This window comes from Lygodium microphyllum, chromosome 12 (genome assembly GCF_053477565.2).
Source record: "Lygodium microphyllum isolate KBCC chromosome 12, Lygodium_microphyllum_v1.1.10, whole genome shotgun sequence".
In the NCBI taxonomy this organism is placed as follows: domain Eukaryota; kingdom Viridiplantae; phylum Streptophyta; class Polypodiopsida; order Schizaeales; family Lygodiaceae; genus Lygodium; species Lygodium microphyllum.
Window position 1 is genome coordinate 101,649,936 of NC_141146.1, and position 22,005 is coordinate 101,671,940.

Sequence of the window (22,005 nt, forward strand, 5' to 3'; positions counted from 1 at the left end):
ATACTAGGTATCTCTACTTGTATGTATCCATGTGGCACTTTCTCAGATATTGCAGCTTTTGCATCAAATGGAAAAGTCAGTAAGTATACAAACTTGTGTGTTACCAATTAATACAAGCTCTTCTTCTTTTTAGCTGGACTTTTTGATTTCTTGTCAGAGTGGTTTCAATTGTACCTCCATGTAACTTGAATGTGTTTTCGTTCACACTTTTCTCTGCTGTGGAAATGCGTGGATAGAATTTAACAATACCTTGTTGTGTGCATTTTTATACCGTGGAAAACCTTATCTATAAGAAATGGAAGAGTATTCACATGTGGGAAACATTACCTATAACAAATGGAAGAGTATTCACATGTGGGAAACATTACCTTATCTATAAGAAATGGAAGAGTATTCACATGTGGGAAACATTACCTATAACAAATGGAAGAGAATTCACATTAACATGGAGTCTTCCAAGCAAAGAATAGTTTGCTCTCATTCTGATAAACACAAACAAATAGAATAAGCATTTTAACACCAATTGTTAGAATTTCTGCAAAGCAAATTAATCAATTCCTTTCCCTTGTGCTGAGATGGGCTGTTAAACACTCTCTTTGATGGTAATATTGTTCAGTGATCTGTGTGTTGCATGTATGCCATATCTAAATATGCCTGCAATATGCATATGAAATGCATATTTTGTCAACTCTTATAAATGAACAGACAGAGTCAGAGTTTCAGCTGATCTGAGTTGGTAAACGTTTCCAGTGGGCCAAATACTATTTAGAGGGCCATTTTGGATTTTATAAATGATAAGCTTCTGTAGGTTGGAGATTGTAAACGCAGAAAACAACTCTTTCTTCCTGATTACTCATATGTTTTCTGATGTTCCACCAAAAAATGTGGAATGGCAAAATTAGGTTTCATTTGCACACATTAAAAAACAACCAAAAACCTTAGTAAGTCAGATTCATGGATTTTTGAGGCAAATTTGAGGATCAGGTTATATTTTGAAGCACATTATAGTGATTGGATCAAAAGCATCTTCCATCAGCTGTCAATACTCAGATGTAGTTAAGCATTGACTGATTTAGGCTTTCTAACTAGTGTACGGATAATATATCTATATACTGAAAGATAATTCTGCATTGACTGAGTGGAGTCTTTCTAACTAGTCTACAGACACTATTTCAATCCATACTTGCTGCAGTTAGTTTACAGTCTTTTCTTCACATCAACTTCTAGCTTTGCTTCGTACTATAGTGGTCTTTCAAGAAGGGAGGTGTTACTCATTTTGCTCCGTGAACAGCTCCTGAAGATGCATGCAATGATTTTATGACATACTCACTTGTGTTGAGCTGCTACTGCTATACTTGCTGCTTCCGGCGCAAATTGCGAAAACGGTATAATATTCAGGTAAGGGTTTAAGGTAGTCATTGTTGATTTTATCTATCTTTACATTTAAGACTGTTATAAAAATTGGAGTGTTGACTGTGGTGTCATGTTGTATATATGTGGTTAATTCAAAAGTTCTACAATAGAGTTGGTGTTGATAGTGAATTCCTTGATTACTTCCACGCCTTATACAGACACAAAGAGTCCACACTTTATAGGATTTGTGTGATGTTCCTATATTCATTTAAAGGGAGACATTCAATAATACAACAATATTTCTTAATGGAACTTTATTGACTGATGTCAGTCCCTTTCAACATTACTACAGGTGGTTCTAGCGGTATGCAAAGCTTGTTAGAAGTTGATTATTAATGCTAAGCCTAATTGCATGTGGCTATGGTGGGTTGCAGTAGATTCAAGAAGTTGTCAAGGCATGACTAATAGTAATGTTAATACATGGAACTTACACAATTTCTTCCATGCAGAATCGTATATGGTTTGGCATTTTAGGACTCTTGAGTGGCTTTTCACACAGCCCTTGTGTTGTCTATTCTTACCTTTTTGAAGTATCTTGATATAGGGGACATTGGTACTTTCTTCCATCCAGAGCCACTTATGGTTTAGCATTATAGGTCTCTTGATTGGCTTTTCACACATCCTTTTTGTTAAACTGTCTATTGTGATCTTGCAAGGTGTCATTCTTGTTCTATACAAAGATTGTATTGTATTTTACCTTGGTCTTCTTTGACTGAGGTAGTTATTAAGAGAATTTATCTCTTGGGGTGGGCTCTTTTTTTGTTTTGGGTGGGGCCGTGGGGAGTACATGGATGAGGAAAAGTAAGATGATTGAGACTACAGTCAAGAAGTGTTTATGCATGTTTTGTGCCTTATGTATGCTATGTACAAAGCATAAGTCCAAGGAAGATTCTCCAACTAGAATATCTCCACCACTCTAGTATTTCTCCACATGCTTTGGCTACATTTGGTACATCAAGATTTTGTTCTAGAATATAGCCATGATTTGCATATGTGGCATTGTAAGGTGGCCTCACATGGATATTGTAAAGGTAAATAGCCCGATCTAGCATCCACTAGCTATTCCCTCATTCCCATGGAAAAATCTGTTGATGTACATGTGACATGTAATTGTTAAATGGCATTTTGAGAGCTACATGCCAACAAGTCGCCCCTCATGTCCAAATCCAAAGAGCGGCTAAAATGACATTCTTGAAAATGAATAAATAAAGTTCCAGATACAAAAAGATTTGCATATATGTTTGAAAGATGTTAACACGAGTGATTTGGGGCTATTTTGCATTAGCCTAATATGCCCATTGACGATCAACATAATTTCCTTCCCGTTCATACTCATGAGAAGAGGCTTCCTCCTTTGCAAGAATTGCCTTGTCTTTCTTCGTGTTAACCTTTTTAGAACATATTCTCTAACTGTCCTGTATCCTTCCTAATAAGTGCCCTTTTGTGTTTTTGGCAAAGTAAGGTGTGGCTAAATATATTACTTAGAAAAATACAATGAAGCACAAGTGCTCACAGTGTAGCTGGAACTGAATGCCAATCAAATCAAATATGTACAAGGCCTCTTGAAGTGGTTGGGGGTGTGGGGGTTTTGTTGGGAGAATGAAGCCATGGTGGAGGAGTGTAACACCATTGGGGCTGTACAAGGCCTCTTGAAGTGGTTGGGGGTGTGGGGGTTTTGTTGGGAGAAAGGAGCCATGGTGGAGGAGTGTAACACCATTGGGGCTTGTTGTTGTGCAATGTAAAACAGACACTATGGCAACGGGGTGTAAAGGAACTTTTGTTGAAGCTCTTGTCAATTGTGAGAGTCCCCTTGAAGCTGCTCCCAATAACCTCTGAGGGAATGAGTGATGGACAACTAGAGTGTCACCAAATTGGCATACATTGAAAGGCTCTCGCAAGTGGCATCATTGATTGACTGATTGCTTGCTAGCAAAAAACACCCTAGCTGATCATTGTAGGCACATCTTGGAGCGCATGGCACATGATCTTGCCATAAGATGCATAGTGAGGGACCGAATTGCAACTTATGGGCCCTTCAGTGGTTCATTTGGTTGTGTCGATGCACAGGAGGACAGGCTCACTAGGGGTCTGCCTTGTTATGGGAGGATTTCAGATCAGATGGGCTTGAGCTTAGTGGTTAGTGATTCACATTTTTAGCTACGTTGTCAGGTCATCTTGTTTAGAGAAATTATGGATAAGTGCCCTCACTGTGTAGAAGTTTAGTGATCTTGTCTTTTGTGAGTGCAAATTTGCATGTGCTTTGCAAGACTGACTGGGAAGGCTGATCGCTTTGCTCAGTGGCAGATTGAGCAGTCAGTAGGTAGAAGTTTAGTGATCTTGTCTTTTGTGAGTGCAAATTTGCATGTGCTTTGCAAGACTGACTGGGAAGGCTGATCGCTTTGCTCAGTGGCAGATTGAGCAGTCAGTAGGTAGGAGGGCATGCCTGAGAGCCTAGGAAAGGAAGGGAATTGAGGAACCAACAGAGGAGGTCACAGATGAGTTGAGAGATGAGGATGCTATCATGCACATCTTGGAGGAGCCCCAGCAGCCCTCGAGGCTCGAGGCTCGAGGCTCGAGGCTCGAGCATGTTTTGACTTGATCAAATTTTGAAATATAGTGACTAGTTAGTGAGCCTCAAGTGTTGAATCTTGACATTTGTAATTTGCTAAGTCATGCATTTGAAATGTCTTTGAATAATAGTGAAGCGTTTTTCCTCAAAATTATGATTTGTTTTTCAAGTTCCTATTCCCATGCCCTACACCTTCCATTCCTATCATGTTTCCTGTCTGCGTCCCCTGTCCCCCATTTGTAGTAGCTATGGACGGATGGATAGTCCACAGAAGGTGCTTGCTGGAAAAAACATTATACAGGCCGAAGGCTTGTACTTGCTGAGCTCTAAATCATCTTCTAATGCTCCAGATCCACTAGCTCTAAACCAACAGGGTGTGACTTCTTGAGATGTCCATGAATATTTCTTATCTTCTTGGCTTGCACTTGAGAATCAAACCCACTATAAAAGCACGGATAACTTACACCTTTCTTAATACGTGTAATTCGGTTCCATTCCTTTGTAAGCAGAGCACTATGGGTCCTCAAAGGAAAGGCCTTTAATAGTTTCCCACTTGTTTTACTTGCATCCACCACTCTGTGCAAACTCCCTCCTTCACAGACCTGGCAAAACATGATTGGGTATCCCAAAATCCTTCATACGGTGAGGTCTTTGCCACCGAGGACGACTAATGCTAAGCACTATGGACCTTCTATTGTTTACAACAAATGCATGAGTCAAGGCGACTACGTTAAGCATATCCCATTAGTGGATACAAGAAATATCCATACACAGACAATTCATCTCATTACAAAAGTCACTTAAAGAGAAAGAATCGAGGGTTAAGGTAGGGCCATGCTACAAGCATTGCCATTAAACAAAAGTCACAAAAAAGAAACCAGAGCTTAACTACGGGTTTCCATGTATTTACTTACATTCAGAGTGTGGGTCACTCTTGGCTGCATCACATTCACATGAGATAGGAAATCGGGATGGGGAATAGGGGTGTGACTCAGGAGATGGCCATGAATTGACATTCGCTGTGACTTATAGGCACATGGAATATAGATGGGATGGGGAATGGGGACACAAAAATTGGCATTCCTTCCGAGTATTTTATACACAGCAATATTTATTAGCTGATATTGCACAAGCTTTCATAGAGAATGTGGGGATTTCCCATGGCAATACACAGGTATAGGCCTCTTGGTTGCATGTTTTGAATGCTACTCACAGAATTTAATAGCAGTATTTATTAGCAGATATTGCAAAAGCTTTCATGGAGAATGTGGGGATTTCCCATGGCAATACACAGGTATAGGCCTCTTGGCTGCATGTTTTGAATGCTACTCACAGAATTTAATGTCCAAATTGAGTTTTGTTCGCGCCACCCAAACAACGTGCCCCCCCCCCCCCCAAGGTATTGGCTTCCTCTAGACTGTTGCATAGAAAGAGAGTGGCAAGATTAGGGCTAAAAATCCTGGGCATTCGGTTACTCCTTGATACTAAAGGCTTTACTCCTTTTGTCATCTTCGACGTTGCCTTTGTATCCATAGGCAACCTTGGCATTGTGAGAGGTGCACACACGCACACACACAGAGGTTCATCTTTGATTCAACCTCTGTGTTTGCATGAGAGAGAGAGAGAGAGAGAGAGAGAGAGAGAGAGAGAGAGAGGGAGATGGGCATATTGATTAAGTAAGTGAAAAAGCATCGTATTTTGACAGGGTGGATGCTGTGAAGACTGCTGTGCTCATATGTGCTGCTTCTACTGTGCTCTAGTTCAAGAATGGCATGAGATTTTAGCTCGTGATGGAGAAAGTATGGCACAAACTTGTCTATCATAGTTCTTTTGGCCATCAATTTGGAAACTTTCAGACTATTTTGTCCTCGTTAAGATTGATGAATTTAAGAATATCAAGATGTCAAGGGACCTTCTGGCCAACGCTAAAACCAGAGACATCTAGGAAACAACCTAGCCTTTTCTTTCCGTCACTGATGGTGGGTTTCCACTGTTGCAGGCATTAAGAGTCCACCTCCATCTCAAAGGATGGAAAGGGAGGATTGAGATAGTATCTATCGCATGCTATGAATCAAGCTTCTGAGGAGTTAAACATGAAGTGGATGATGGAGATCATGCATGTGACCTACCAAAATTGCCATGTTTTCTGGGGCCTGAGCTCTTACTCAGCCTTAGAGGAGAAATGTAAACATCTTTATCTCTCGCCCATTTGTTGTAAGATGGTTATGCAGTGGTAGCATCGAGGTACCTTCACCCCTGGTTCTATATTTACTGGTGGATATGGAGACTGCGTCGATGTATATGGACTCTGTGCATTTAAGGCTACAAGCTTGAAATCATAGCATGCCTTTCTCAGCTACTTTGTGCTGTCTTTTCTGGCATGTCTAGGTAGCTGCTTCATACATGTCACAACTTCAATCATTGGCATACCTGGTAGGGCTAAATAGCAATGCTTAAAGCTGGAGTTAGGAAAATCAATCACATTGGTGAAAGCATAATATCCTTTTTTTGGGCCTTCACCTTCACCTGGTACCATGTATTTTATTTTCACTCCATTGAATAAAGATAAAAATTTGAGGTAAATCACCTTCTACATCCTTGAATGCCCAGCCTCTTCCCAGGTTTATTGTTGAGTAAATCTAAGGAAACACCGTTGCGTCTCATATATTGTTACTGCTGTTGTTTCTGCTGCTGCTATTGTGACAGTTACCTAGTTAGGGTAAGGGCCACTGAAATAGCACCTAGCCTTGGACTTTGGGGGGAAAGTGTTACTGGCAATGTAGCTGTAGCCCTGAAGTGAATGCAGGGATTCAAGTCTTGTATTTTATAATAATAACAATGATGTGCCTTCTGGAATGGCCAAATTTCAACTTGCCTATTGGCAAGATCAGGGCATCTCATTCAACCTTGGGACTCTAGTCTGAGTTTCAAGACCTCCTGACATGGCACACATTCAATCATTGTAAAGCACTTCCAATGCAAGCCCTTTCAAATATGTGAAATAAATTATAACATGTCCATTGATGAACATTACATGTAATATGTGTGAGTCAAAGATTGGGCAAAGCATCTTCCTTGTATGTGATGTCATATTTGACAAATAGTGTGGTATTGTTGGCTGTCATTTGGACATCGGCTTTTGTAAACTTTCTTAACTATCCTGGAGTCCAATGCTAATTTTGGGAAAATTGTAAGTTGAGATTTTAAAAAGCTCGCTGGTTGAACCACTAAAGCATTGATCATGAAGTTCATCTTATGGAATTCCTTAATGTTATGCTAAGCTCACTTGTTCACATGCACGGGCGGGATTCACATAATTACATGCACGAGAAGCCATCTAGCCAAGATGTAGAATCTATGTGCACAACTCAAGGGACAATGCCAAAATAAGCCACATGGTTGTTGGCAAAACAAAAAGTAAAAGAAACTTGTTGAAGCCCTTGAACCCTAGAGTAATCTTGTAGCATCGCGCACACAGTGATTGGAGTTGTGCAAATAATCTCCAACCATCAAGCTATTATCTCAACAGTTGGAACCTTGGTCAATATTATAGAAGCCATGTCCCACAATAACAAGCCTCTAGTGCAACCAATGTGAGGATGATCTTCAAAGATAAATGCAAAGTCAAAAGCGTTTATAGTATGCTAGATGTGTCTAATTTGGATACAATGCAAGAAATGAGACGAAGAATGCTATAGGCATGTGCGTGCACACACATCCCTAATTAGGCCATCTCAAATGCCATTATTTTCAAGGCATCATAGCTAATGTCTTCATGTAGCTCTCATAAACAACATTGTTTCAGTATTTAGCCCTAATTTGCAGAGTTAAGAGGCCCTACATGTAAGTGCAACATCTAGGGGAGGGGGTTATGTTTGAGCTCTTGTCTAGATAAGGATGCACCCTTTGTGTAAGATGGTATCAAAGATGCTCTCACATCTCAACATGTGCCACACAAATTAGCTTTGGAACCAAGTCTAAGGTGGGATGTCTATTGGAGCGGTTTGAAAGGCTTTGAAAGATTTGATCACTTTAATGTAAGTATGTGTGGTTGAGCTAGAGAGAAAAATGGCAATTGATGTGGTAGCATATACAAGGAAGAAGATGAAGTTGATGAATGATAATAAAGGTACAAGCAAAAGTGTAGAAGGGAAAGGCAATGAGATGTTGGCACTTATGCAAGGTATGCTAGCCACTATATTCCTTAAATGGTTTTGTGCATTTTGCAAATATTGATAGAGCTCCAAATCTAATCCAAGCTAATTTGGAGATTATTAAGTAAACCAAACATTCAAAAGATTTTTCCAAACATCTATTTTCAAAGCTTAAATTTTTATATGTCAATGTGTTTAAGGAATTTTTAGTAGGAAAAAGAGCATAACATATGATAAATTGTATTTTGATTATTGAACATAATTAAAAATTTTCACTATTGTGTACCTAGTGAACATCTTTGCAAAAACACTCGTTTTTTCAAAAGGTAATTTACTCATCGAAAGTATAGAGATAATTAAGTAGCTTATTAATATACCATAACTAATACCATGCATTTACATGGAGTGAGGAAGAAGAAATTGGTTAAGCAATGTAGTTCTTATTGATAGACTAATTTGGGTAGAGGCATGGAGGTATTTGGAAGTTTTTAAAGAAAAAACTAAATAAAGTTATAATCTAGGGTTGCTTGAACTTCGTAATTTGATAATCTTCCTTGCTTCGTCCATCTCTTTATCTTGTCATATTTTAGCTTCATGTTGGCATTTAGTGAATATGAGTTTTTCAACCAAGTTTTATGTAGCTCTAGAAGTAGATATGGAATCTTTAAGGATAACTCCCCCTTATAGTTTTATGTCAAAGCTCCTTGGTACTCATTATACTAAGCAGTATAGAGATAATTAAGTAGCTTATTAATATACCATAACTAATACCATGCATTTACATGGAGTGAGGAAGAAGAAATTGGTTAAGCAATGTATTTCTTATTGATAGACTAATTTGGGTAGGCATGGAGGTATTTGGAAGTTTTTCATAGCAAAAACTAAATAAAGTTATAATCTAGGGTTGCTTGAACTTCGTAATTTGATAATCTTCCTTGCTTCGTCCATCTCTTTATCTTGTCATATTTTAGCTTCATGTCGGCATTTAGTGAATATGAGTTTTTCAACCAAGTTTTATGTAGCTCTAGAAGTAGATATGGAATCTTTAAGGATAACTCCCCCTTATAGTTCTATGTCAAAGCTCCTTGGTACTCATTATACTAAGCTTGTAATGTTATGATATTTACCAAGATTCACTATGAAAATAAGATTATTTTTATATTATTTATATTTGTAGATTTTGTCTATTTGTTGCATGATTTGTGACTCTTTGCACATGTGCATTTATGTGACATTGCATAATGCTTGGTCTATTCTCTCGGGGTAAGAGGCAACCCAAAGGTTTCTTTCCACCCATATTATCCTCCAAACCCATGACTATGGAAGAAAATCACTCTAATGGTTCGCCACATCCAATAGTGGTTTTCTTAAAGGAGGGAAGATTTCATAATCAGAGCATACCACTATGTTCCCATTGTAAGGTGATTATAAAACCACTCTCGTTCCTCTTCTATTTATCTCCATATCAAATTGATGGTTGACAATGATGATTTGCCTTGCGTATAATTTAGTGACACTCTGTGTTGGTTGATGATCCACGTTTTTCAAAAGCATAAAACTGTAAATCCTTAAGCCTTAAAAGCTTATTAAAAGATATTTTATTCAAGCGATCAATTTGAATTTGAGAGAGAGAGAGAGAGAGAGTGTGTGTGTGTGTGGATTGGGTTTTAACCATATCTCCATCACATTATAAACCATCCTTCTCTCTTCTCAACTAAATGACAACAAAACCAAAGAAGTATCCTAAAGCTTGTTCTTGTATAAAAGCAAGAAAATACTATTTTCAAGCCTTCACTAATATGTAATGAACTTGCAAATATTGTTCTAGCACTAAAGTTTTCAAGAATATGCCCCCATGCAAAAATTTCACTCTATAGGAATTCTTAAAAGCTTGTTCCTACAAGTGAATGACTTACAACAATGTTGAGACCCTCCAATACGAACAAAATACATATGGAATTGCCTCTTTTTGAGATTATTTTGCAACAACAAATTGTTCTTTGGCATAATTTGAACGAGGTCACAAAGCACTTCAAGAATGTGAACAATAACAAAATCCAATTGCTCAAGAAGAAGATGATGACATCGCTTGTATATTGAAAGGCATCTTTGAAGTGTTCAAATATTTGTATTAGCAGTGCATTCTTTGTATGCAACACAATATGAACAAGACCTTAGAGTGTGGAGAGATAAGGATGTTGAGTTGGAAGGATCAGGATCTAAGGTGGAAAGTCAAATTGGACTCAATACAATGTATCCAATATACTCATGTGCTTATTTAAAGAGGCAAGCTCTATGTAATGATATGGATGGTTTTCTTTGTTCTCTCAAACCTATGGCCTATCTTGTATATGAGCCTCCACGAATCTCTTCTTCTTTCACTTGGTATCATAGCCAACATCCTTGTGGCCATGACATTGTGCATCCATCATCTAAGCAAGTCACTGAAGATCAAAGGCAAGAAGAGGAGCCTTCTTGAAGCAAAACAAGAGGCCATGATCACTCAAGCATTGAGGTATATTGAGTTCATTAAGCTTATTAATATTTTTTGGTTTTGTTTGGTGGTTGTCAAGTGCAATTGCTAAGTAAGGGGGTAGCTTAAGCAAGGACCCAACTCAAGCTGAGGGGCTGCTTGTGCTATAAGTAGAGGGGTAGCTTTTGTCAACAAGTTAGGGGGAAACTTTCATTTATCAAATAGAGAAGAAGAAAATAGTACTAAATGTGTCAAGAAGTGGATTGGAGAGAGACGGAGGAGAGAGAAGTTTGCACTAGAGAGAGAAAAAAGAGTGCAAAAGAGAGAGAGAGAGAGAGTGAGGAGGAGAGAGAAAGACTAGAAATGGAGAGAGAAAGACAAGAAGGGGTGAGAAGCCATAGAAGCTATGAGCAAGGTAATGAGGTAAGAGACTATAATGTATTAATGCTTCCAAAAGATGTGAAAAAATACATGTCTCTCCCTTTTATACCTATATCAGTGTGACATGGTATTACTATTATTTCTACACTAAATATCTATTATTTCCAGCTTCTTACAATGCATCTTGTCCTAAAGGTCTTTGCCCTCAAAAACAAACTTAGAAAAGTTGTAAAAGAATGGATGAAACATAGTACTAATTTATTTTCAGCTATACATAGAGAAATGAATGAAATATTAAGACATATGGGCTGAAATGAAAGAATGAGAGTAAACCTTAGCTATATATATGTTTAGAAGTGCTTCAGAAGTATTTGAAGCCTTAAAGTCTTCAAATGATCGACTCAAAATGAAGTAGAAAACTTGTTGTAAGAGCAGACCCTGTTGAACCAAATCTACAGTAACTTCTTAGAAGTATCCAAACGAAGCATGCCACATGTCTACTTTGACCCTCTGCAAGTGGCATAATTCTAAAAATTGGGTAGAATAATTCTAAAAAAATCTGATGTCAGGACCTTGTTTGCATCATAAGTGGTTCCATAGTTAGTATACTTCAGTCCACCAATGTGTCCTATAGGTAAGAAAACTCATCTAGTATAGAATCAGGACTCCAAGAAGCTTCCTCAAGTGGCAAGCCTCTCAATTTAATTAAATATTCAAAGATAGAGCGAGAGCAAAGCTTCTTCTCACGCTGACCTATGACAGCCTCAGGGATGTATAGAAGGCAACTCATTAATTGTATCCATGGGATCACCATAGAAAGGCTTGAGTTGACTAACATGGAATACATTATGAATCTTAGTGGAAGAGGGTAGCTCCAATCTATATGCCAAGTTTTCAATAACGCGCTTCAAGATCTTGTAGGGTACATAAAATCTATGAGCAAGCTTATTATTGGATCCATCCTTCAAGGTAGAATACTGAGACTTGGGCACCTTCAACAAAATTAATTTTCCTTCTTGGAACTCTAAGGGTCACCTCTTCTCATTTGCATACATCTTCATCTGGTCTTGGGCTTTCCTAAGATTCATCTTACACTACTAAAGAAGGGTATGCATTCTTTCCAATTCTTCTTTCCCATGAGGATTGATTCTTTCATTGAAAATGACTTTGGGTAAGGGCACCTTATAACCAAACATAGCCTCGAAGGGTGCTAGGATGAGTGGAGTTATTGTAGGCAAACTCATCCAAGTTGTAATGTTCTTAGTTTATTTTAATAGATAATGTGCATATACATTCCAAAAATTGATTTATATTAAAAATAAAAGTACACATTTTTAAAACTAGCTCTAAATATGAAAAAAATTATTATTATTAATGAGGTATTATATGCCAATTCATGGAAGAAAGACTTCGGAAACTCCCCCAAGACAAGCTTATTAAAACTATGCTTATACTATAGAACAACAAAAATAAACTAGCCTAGTGGATAGTCACTTGGTAGTTAAGTGTAGTTGGGTGACGACATTGTTGAGATGGATGACCTCTCGAGAAGATTTTCCTACAAGCTAGTGGGAGCTTCTCATGTGCAGCCAACAATGCCAATGAAGCCTTCGTAGCCCGTTGCCAATTATGCCAAGGTCTATGCCTTGGTCGTCGCCTTACTTGTACGCCTTGGAGTGACGACCGCCTGACAACATGATACGCGATGCATCCTCACCCATATATTTGTCGATTTTTATCTTTGTGCTACAAAAACAGAGTTTTGATCTTATCATAGGTTTTAAAAACTCCAAGGTGTTTAGCTGAAGACGAATAATGCAACTCTTCCATAATTTTTAGTGTAAAAGAAGTAGAGGGAATAAAATCTTGCCATTTAGTAAGATTAGGCCGTTTTTAAGTTGATAAAGCGAGTTTTCTTCCATGAGACCTTGCTATAATTTTTGAAAAACATGACTGAGCTCTTCATCCAAGAGATAGGCTTCTTGTAATTCTTCCATCCAATCACTATGTAGCTCAGTCATACATTGTCTTTGCTCCTTGTATGAGTGATATCAAACTCATAATTTTGTAATGTAGCTATCAACCTATGCTGCTTAGAAGTAGGATTGGAGTGAGTGAGAAAATACTTTAGGACCTTGTGATCACTTTGAACTCTAAACCGGCTACTATACAGATAATAGTGTCATTTCTTTATTGCATATAAGATAGCCAACATCTCTTGGTCATAAACATTCATAGCAATTTTCTTATATGTAAGCTTGTGACTTTCAAAGGCAATCACTCCATGCTCCTATTAGAAGATAGTCCCTATGCCTCGACTACTGGCATCACACGAAATTATAAACTCCTTTGAAAAATTGGGTATTCTAGAATAGGAGCAGAAGTAAGGAGTTCCTTTAACTGGTTGAAGTTACTGTCTACAAGTGCATCCCAAAAGAAAACTTACTTCTTCAACTTGTCAGTCAAAGGAGTTGCAATAGCTGCATAATGCTTAATGAATTGGCGATAAAATGAAGATAGACCAAGAAACCCTCTAAGCGAAGTAGTGGTATTAGAGGTGTTGGCCAATCTTTAACACACTGTACCTTCTTGGGGTCAGCTTGGATCCATTTTTCACTAACAATATGTCCCAAGTACTCCACTTTAGTTTTCATGAAAGAGCATTTCTTATCCTTAGCAAAGAGTCTATGATTCCTCAATACATAAAAAACCTTCCTTATGTTTGATAAATGGTCTTGAAGGGTCTTACTGTAAATCAAAATGTCATCAAAGAATACCAGGAAAAACTGGAAGAGGAAAGGTTGCAAGATCTTGTTCATCAAACTCTGGAGTGTAGCTAGAGCATTAGTAAGCCCAAATGGCATCACTAGAAAATGGAAGACCCCTCGATCCTAAAGGTAGTCTTGATTTCATTACCCTCTCACATACGGATTTGACGAGAGAAAACCCGATCTCAAGTCAATCTTTGTAAAGAATCTAGCCCCCTTGAGCTCATCTAGAAAATCGTCAATTTTGGGTATTGGGTACTAGTTCTTCACTGTGATCTTGTTTAGATTCCTATAATCAATACACATCCTGAAAGATCCATCTTTCTTTTTTACTAACAAGACTAGAAATACATAAGTTGAAGAACTGGATTCAATGAAATCCCATTTCAAGAAGCTTCTTGATATGCTTGGCTATTTCTTCATGCTCACACTTGGACAATCTGTAGGGTGGCTTATTAATTGGCTTTGAGTTGGGCTGCAAATCAATTGGGTGATCTACTGGTCTCTTGGGAGGCAATGAAGTAGGTACTTCAAACAAGTCCCTATACTCCTCAAGAAGAGCTTTCAAAGCTAGGTGATTTGTTGAATTTGTGGATTGATCTTTAAACTCTTTATTCAAGTGAAAAACAAAGATCTGTGGGTGCCTCTTGTACATTTTTTTGAGTTGTTGAATGGTAATAAGATGAAAATTTGATTTACCAAGAAATTCCCGGTAAATGGATGAGTTATCCATCAAGGGTAAACTCCAAATACAACAGTGAGAAATCCATATTAATTTTTCCCAATGTCATTAGCCAATCATACCTGAGTACAATATCTATGGATCCCATTTCCAAGGTTATCAGGTTTACTTTTGCTTCATAAGTTTTAGCCAATTGTAAAGAAACCTGTGGGCATATTTTAGTGCTGATTTCTTTTTCACCATTGGCTACCTGAACTCTTATGGGCTACTATAAGCAGTGGAAAGACAATTCAGCTATCCATAATGGATTTATTCATAAAACTGTGTATACTGCTACTATCTATTAGGATAAACACATCCTTTCCATGAATATTGTTGAGAATAGCAAATGATGCTTGCCCATAAAGGCTAGATGTATGCCCTGAAGAGGCTAGAAGATAGAAAAATCATGTACGCTCAAGGAAGAGATGTTCAGAATCCCATATGCATAATGAGGAGAGTGGTACTATCCAAAAAGCTATAAAGGCATGTACTTGGTTGGAACTCATAACAAGGTAATGAAACTATCAATTTGAGTCATTGTCAGTATCATTGTCCATCTTACACAAGAATGTGTTTATGAGTCCAAGCTAATCTATCTTGGAACCTAATTCACTTGTGTAACAGTTAGTCTATCTAAGTCTATGTCATCATGAGTTGTATATTCATCTTTCATCCTCCATAGCTCCTGCCATGCTCTAGATCCGTGTTTTCTGACATGGTATTAGAGCTCAACTGAGCATGGCCCAACTCTCTTTTCACTTCTCTCAGCTCTTCTTCATCTTAGTCCAGCTCAATTTGAGTGTATGACTCCCATTCTTCACTTGAATCTCACAATCACCTTGTGGCAGCCATAGCCAAACTGCATGTACCCACCTTGGAGCTTCTAGATCTCTCTCTACAAGCTATATCTTCTAGTGATTTCTTTTGGAGATATCTTCCTCTGCTCAAGCTTCCTCCTAGAACTTCAAACATAGACATTGGTAGTCTACAACTCCAGCATTGCAGAAATTGAAACTCGATGCCATGTTTGAGCATACGTGCTTACGTATAGTCTGCGCCATGTCTACACTCCATGATGTTGACGATTGATATAGGGCATTCAAAGCTTGTTATATAAGCTTCTTTCCCATCAAATTTTGTGGCAAATGGTTCACTGTGGTGGCTGCACAGAGTTAAAAACTAGTCGCCTGCCTATCAAACCCTAATCCACCATAGCTTCCTCACCTCAAGCTCCTTCTTCACTTCATTTCCTCACTGTTCTCAACACACTAAAGCTTTTGACACTCAGATATGATCGGGTTCCATCAAGTGTAAACCTTAGAAAGAAGATTTGGAGTAGTCCTGAAGATCAAGCAACCCACCTGACATCAAGCATCATCTAGCTTGACATCAAGTACTTCAAGCTCATCTTTTTACCCTTACTTCCTTCAGCTCAGACTTGTCAATGCCACTCAATATCTAGCAAAAAAACCATAACAAATTAGCAAGAAAGTGCTCCAATATCAAGATTCAGCTTGGAAGATTCAAGAACAAGCTAGTATCTCTTGATACTAAATAGTGTTGCTGAACACTAAAGACTGTTGTGTCCTTTGACACAATTTTTTTCAACTCATTCACCGATCTATCTCAACTGATTCTCAGTCATGGAAATGCTAAATATAAGGAACTATAAAAGGATACTTCTCATGAAGAGTGATATAATCATTGTTGCTCACTTCAACTACATGGAAGACTTGATTGACCCACTTGCAGGAATACATGAAGCTGTCTACATAAAAGAGCAATCAATGATTTTATTTGAAGTTTTTGAAGACATTCTAGCTACCTTGGTCATTATACAAAACTCAAAGTTAGTGGTACCTTTGCTTGAGGGGAACAAGAAGAGCAAAGTCAAAGTCAAAGAAGCTACAAGCAAAGTAAGGAGTGATAAAGCAAGCAAAATGAAGGACAAGATGTTGTATGATCTCAGAAGAAAATCCAATGTAATGTCAAGCCATGAGTCAAAGCCATATGAAATCCCAAAAGCTATGTATCCCAAGATTTATGGAATAGTTCAACAAGTCATGTCAAGTCACATCAATGTACCCATTTCAAACTCACTGAGAAACAAGACCAAAAGGACCTCACAAAGAAGACTAGAGCACAAAATAATGAAGAACAAGTCAAAGATGAAAAGGATAAAGACCAAGAAGGAGTCCAAGAAGATCAAAGACACCTAAAAGATCAAGAAAAGCAAACGATACCAAAGAAGCATGAAGAAAAAGAAATTTCCGCTACTGATAACAAAGAATTTTTCCCATAGTGGATCTTGTTTTCCCATAGTGGATATTGTTTCCCATAGTGGATGTAAAAGCCCTTACCAAAGATATAAAGTTTCAAGCCTTAACTTGACTAGGTTGCTAAAGAGCTAGTCTCTCAAGCCATATCATCATTGGGGGGGGGGGGGGGGGGGGGGTTGCAAAAGCTAGCAAGGGTAGAGTCTCATTATTTGAGGGGGGGTGTTGAAAATAGCAAATGATGCTTGCCCATAGAGGCTAGATATATGCCTTGAAGAGGCTAGAAGATAGACAAATGATGTATGCTCTAGGAAGAGATGTTCAAAATCCCATATGCACAATGATGAGAGTGGTACTATCCAAAGATCTATAAAGGCATGTACTTGGTTGATACTCATAACAAGGTAATGGAACTTTAAGTTTGAGTTATTGTTAGTATCATTGTCCATCTTATACAAGAATGTGTTTATGAGTCCAAGCTAATCTATATGGGAACCTAATTCACTTGTATAACAGTTATTCTATCTAAGTCTATGTCATCATGAGTTGTGTATTTATCTTCCATCCTCCATAGCTTCTGCCATGCTCTAGATCCATGTTTTCTAACAAATATTACCCTTTATACGAAGTATATCAGGGCTCTTAGAACCTATCTAAGTATCCATGGAAATGGAACAATTAGTGGTAGCAAATGGCTCATCACGAGTTCCTCCCGAATCGAAAGGATCACTACCACTTGGATCAAAAGGAAAAGTGTCGGCAGGGTCATAAAAACGTTCTTGCCCAACTTCTTCCTCAACATCCTCATTTTTAGTAGTAGCTACAAATGCATTGACCTCATCGATGTCATCCTTTCAAATAATTTTCAAATATTAGCATATTATGAACCTTGGCTTTTACATTTTTGTATATGCACTTTGTTGCATGATCAATTGTATACTTTTTTTCACATTTGAAGCATAAGCCTTTTTCCTTCCTTTCTTTGTAGAGGTCCATAGGAATTGACTTTGGATTCATATTAGCTGAAGTAGATTTGAACTTGCTATCCTCTTGTTTAAAATCCACTCTTGGACTATTTGCTATCCTAAAATTTCTTCGAGGTCTTGAAGCATTGAGCGATGGATAATTTGGTACTTTGAGCTCCCACTTGGTGCATCATTGCTTTCATAAACATTGCCAGCTTGTCCTTGTTTTAAAACATTCCTTGGCTGTCCATAACTAGACTAAAATGAAGATTCCCTTCTATACTTCCTTCCATAATGTTTCGTAAGCTCAATAGCTTTAAAAAGATTGGTACGATTTTGTGCCATAACATCAATTGATAAATAAGGTTTTAAACCATACATATACTTGTGGAGTTTAGCTTCATCACTAATGTTCTCTACATACATGGTAAGGTTGACGAATTGATTTGTATACTCCTGTACACTTAGGCCTCTTTGCTCTAATCCATACCATCTCCGTGCCAATTTCTCTTTTTCAAGAGGAGAGACAAAGACCTAAGCCATAAATGTCTTGAATGTATCCCAATTCTCTACAAGTATGTTCTTTTTCTTAATGTATCTTCACCAAGTATATGCAAATCCCTCCAAATGCAAAGATACAAAATTAATATTCATATCATCAGTTCTAGGAAATATATCAAAGTAAGATTCCAAGTTTGAAATCCATTCCTCTAGATTGAATGGTGAAGATGATTGCCCATTGTACTTTGCCAAAATGATCTTATCCTTCAGTTCTCTTTCATGAAAAGGTTGATATACCAAAATACATTGCTCATGGGTAGTAGGCATTGAACCTCCAAAATAAGATGGTCCTCTTCTAATAGGTGGCTGAGAACTAGTATGAAACCTTCTCGTTGGTAGATGACCTCTAGGAAGTTGGAAAATCAAGCCATAAGCTTGGAAATTAGCACCATTCAAACTGTCCAAATAGTCATCATGCCTTTGTGAAGCCTCACCTACTTCATATTGACTATTGGGAATACCCCTTCACCCAATGATACCGTAACCTTGATCATTTTGGTTAGGTGGCTGAAGTGGGACTAAAGGTTCAATGTTTGAATGAGCTTTCTCCTTAACTTCCTTGGTTTCCATTGGCATTTGCATCCATTGGGAGAATTGAGCCATTATTTGAGCATTGGATTTTACTAATTTATCAATTGAAGCCTTCATTTGGGTAGTGGAACCCACCAACTTCTCAATGGAAGACTTCGTTTGATTAGTAGACAATACCATATACTCCACTCTAGATAACATCTCCATATGCCTTTGAGTATGTCTATTCTCATGTTCACACATGGTATTATTGAGTGCACTGATTTCACCTTGCATTTGAGCCTCTTCAGGGCTCTCTCGAGGTGTATTATCCAACATAGAATCTTTGATTTGTTGTGCATACTCATCTTGGGTCTTACTTTTTCCCTTATGGCCTGCCAGTCATCCAAGTTCATGATGTTCTTGAACTTGAACTGGTTGAAGGCCCTGATCTCTGCCATTAGGCTGTACTTCGCCTATTCTTCTTCTGCGATGGAAACTTGCCTTTGTCTTGGCTTGCCATTGTAGGTTCCTGTCACAATACCAAAATTTACCATTAGTTTTCCCGAGATAACTCTTGCAAAATAATAAGCAGATAATGACGATAAGCTACGGAGATGCGAAGTGCTTAAGTACATAATAAAGACTTTGGCTTCAAGAAATCCACACAATCCAAAAGAACTTTTGACAATTTTCCTCAATCATAAGTTGGTTTTTATTCCTTTAAACCTTTACTTTCTACCTTATCCCCTCCTCGCCTGGGAAGGATATGAATCCTTCCTAGGATTGGAGAATGAAGGATTAAGGGTATTAAGTGCAAGCTTGCGATGCTTTACTGTTGCATTATCCAGGCATAGAAATGTGGGTTATATTCCAAGTGAGCATGACGGTCCATGTCATGCGGTCTAATACCTATGTGCGTAATGTAGGCCAGGACATTGGTTATTTAGGAAGTCACCAAAGTTGATCCTGTTGGCAATGTGTAGCTCTTCCTCTATAAGGACTCGATCTAAATAGGGGTGGGCCATGTTATGATCTTCTAAGGGGCGATTGTGAGATTAATAAATTTATAAATACATGCCTTGTGAAGCGCTCACACAAGGCATGGGGGGAGATTGTATCCAATTTTTCTTTTTGTCTCATGTTGTGCAAACCTCTCTTTTTGCTTTATGAGCTTTTGTAGAGTTCTTTGTTCTTGGGGACCTTCTAACATTCACTACACATGCATACATCATTCAATTTGTGTACGAGTGATATCAGAGCAAATATGAGATCAAGGGCTTTCAATCACTTACTATCTCCCACAAAGGCAAAGCTCCTGGAATGAACGGGCTCTACAAGTAGTCTCGCGACGAACCATTAATACCAGCATATTCCTGGTGGTGAAGAAGCCCCTACTATGCTATTAGATCATGAAGGACCACTCCCAAAGAGGTGGAGGACCACTTCTCAAGCTCCTTTATCAAGTCATTTATTCTCAGAGAAAACATAGAAGAAACTTTCATTAAGTTTGAGCTTCTAAGCTTAAAAAGCGTAAGAAAGAACTTAAGCTCTCAATTTCAGCGATCAACGGCGGAAGGATGTACTCGCGGTCGTCGACGTCATCCACGACATGCCACCATCCTAGTCGATTAGATAAAAACCATTAAGCTTTTAAAAAGCTTAAGGTTATTAAGCTTATTAAAGCTTCAAAATTTCACTCTTAAATCTCCTTCTTCCTAGCGGGTGTTCCCACCGAATAAATCTCAAACTCGCTTAGCAACTCCAACAAGCCTCTGTTCACACTTACACTTTGGAAAAATTTATTTCCAGCAAGCAGACTATCACACGCAGTATATTTCTTGCTTGAAAGAAGACCGTCATCTAGATTTTGGGGTCTCTAACTTCTCAGTTTAAGGTTTATGATGACATTCTTATTACCCAAGTTTCTTGGCCTTAAGTCAGTTTCTTCAACTTAGAGATATTTCATGTCTTTAAAATCTTCTATCAAAGCGTCTAGATTAAAACTATATCCTTGACTAATTTCTTAAGAACTCGTTCTTAATAAAATTTTCTTGAAAAATTCCTCATGATTTCTCTTGAGTTCTTAGTTTTCTCAACAGTTTTTAGCATATAAGTTGTTCTAATAATTTACGAAGTGAATACTCTAAGATCGCAGTATCTCTTAAGAGACTTATCTTATTTCTATTATGGTATCGGGATTGGTAAAGGGTTGTTATCCATGCTCGTGACTCCATTAATGACTCGTGTGCTCGCAACTCCAATCGTTGCTTCCAGTTAATAGGGCCACTTGTGTAGTCCTGGAGTATCTCTTGTCAGAAAATTGGCTATAACTTGAGCTACGAAACTCCGATTTTCAAAAGTTTTAATTCAAATCAAAGAAAAAAATGCCGTCTTCAAGATGAGCTATATCACTTCATAATAGGTTTAGGATAAAAAATGATGCAATTCAATCTTTGAGGTTGAGCTGTCGAGGCTTGCACCATATTTTAACATGTAAGTACCATGTTTCCACCTATAAGAGAAAAATGGTAGTACCTAATGGCTACCAAACCTTGTAGGAAACTGGATAAGACCTGTGGGCACCCTGTAGTACTTGCACTTGTACTTGAATCATGAAAATGATACCTATAATGACCTTTATCTACCCTGCAGTGTCCTGTAAATCCCCTGTTTTGATCTTGAAGGTACTTGAGTCTTTGAAAGTGCTTGATCTTAAAGGTACTTGAGTACTTGAGTCTTTGAAAGTGCTTGATCTTGAAGGTACTTGAGTCTTTGAAAGTACTTGATCTTGAAGGTACTTGAGTCTTTGAAAGTGCTTCAATCTTCAATTCTCCACTTGCTCTACTTGTGTGAGGGATAAAATGGTAGGACAAGCTCCCTACACGGGCTTCGAATCACCGAGAGGTGGGCAAAGTTCCCCCCAACTTGGTTGTTTTCACCCCTTCGAGATCTTTAATAGTGAGGGAGGGTCACCTCTCTTTTGTCTCACTATCTCCCCCGACATCCACCTTTTTCCTCAATGGGAATATCAACATGGCAATGACATACTGCTCTAATCAATCAACATGATATGCATTATTGAAATTTCCATTCAGCTGTTTTCATGAAATGCAAGAGAATTGAAATTTTGCAAAATGAATGGAAAGAGGGTCTTACCAAGCAGTGACTTACTGCTGACTTAACCTTTTACAACGGATTATGATATATT

The 22,005-nt window shown here is 38.1% G+C and overlaps 1 protein-coding gene across 3 annotated transcripts in view; it reads left to right on the plus strand.

Annotated features, from left to right (window-relative positions):
- The window catches only part of LOC148028104 (protein MID1-COMPLEMENTING ACTIVITY 1-like), a 40,665-nt gene extending 34,328 nt beyond the window's left edge, over positions 1–6,337 (plus strand). For 2 of the 3 annotated variants that reach the window (XM_087689786.1, XM_087689787.1), the window contains 4 exons: positions 8–79; positions 1,292–1,398; positions 5,688–5,781; positions 5,982–6,337. In XM_087689786.1, coding sequence (XP_087545912.1) covers positions 8–79; positions 1,292–1,398; positions 5,688–5,781; positions 5,982–6,028 — 320 coding nt within the window. In that variant the 3' untranslated portion in view covers positions 6,029–6,337. Of the gene's footprint in view, positions 1–7; positions 80–1,291; positions 1,399–5,687; positions 5,782–5,981 lie in introns of those variants that run through there. The other variant, XR_015692683.1, reaches the window with a different exon arrangement.
- Positions 6,338–22,005: the final 15,668 nt, after the last annotated feature.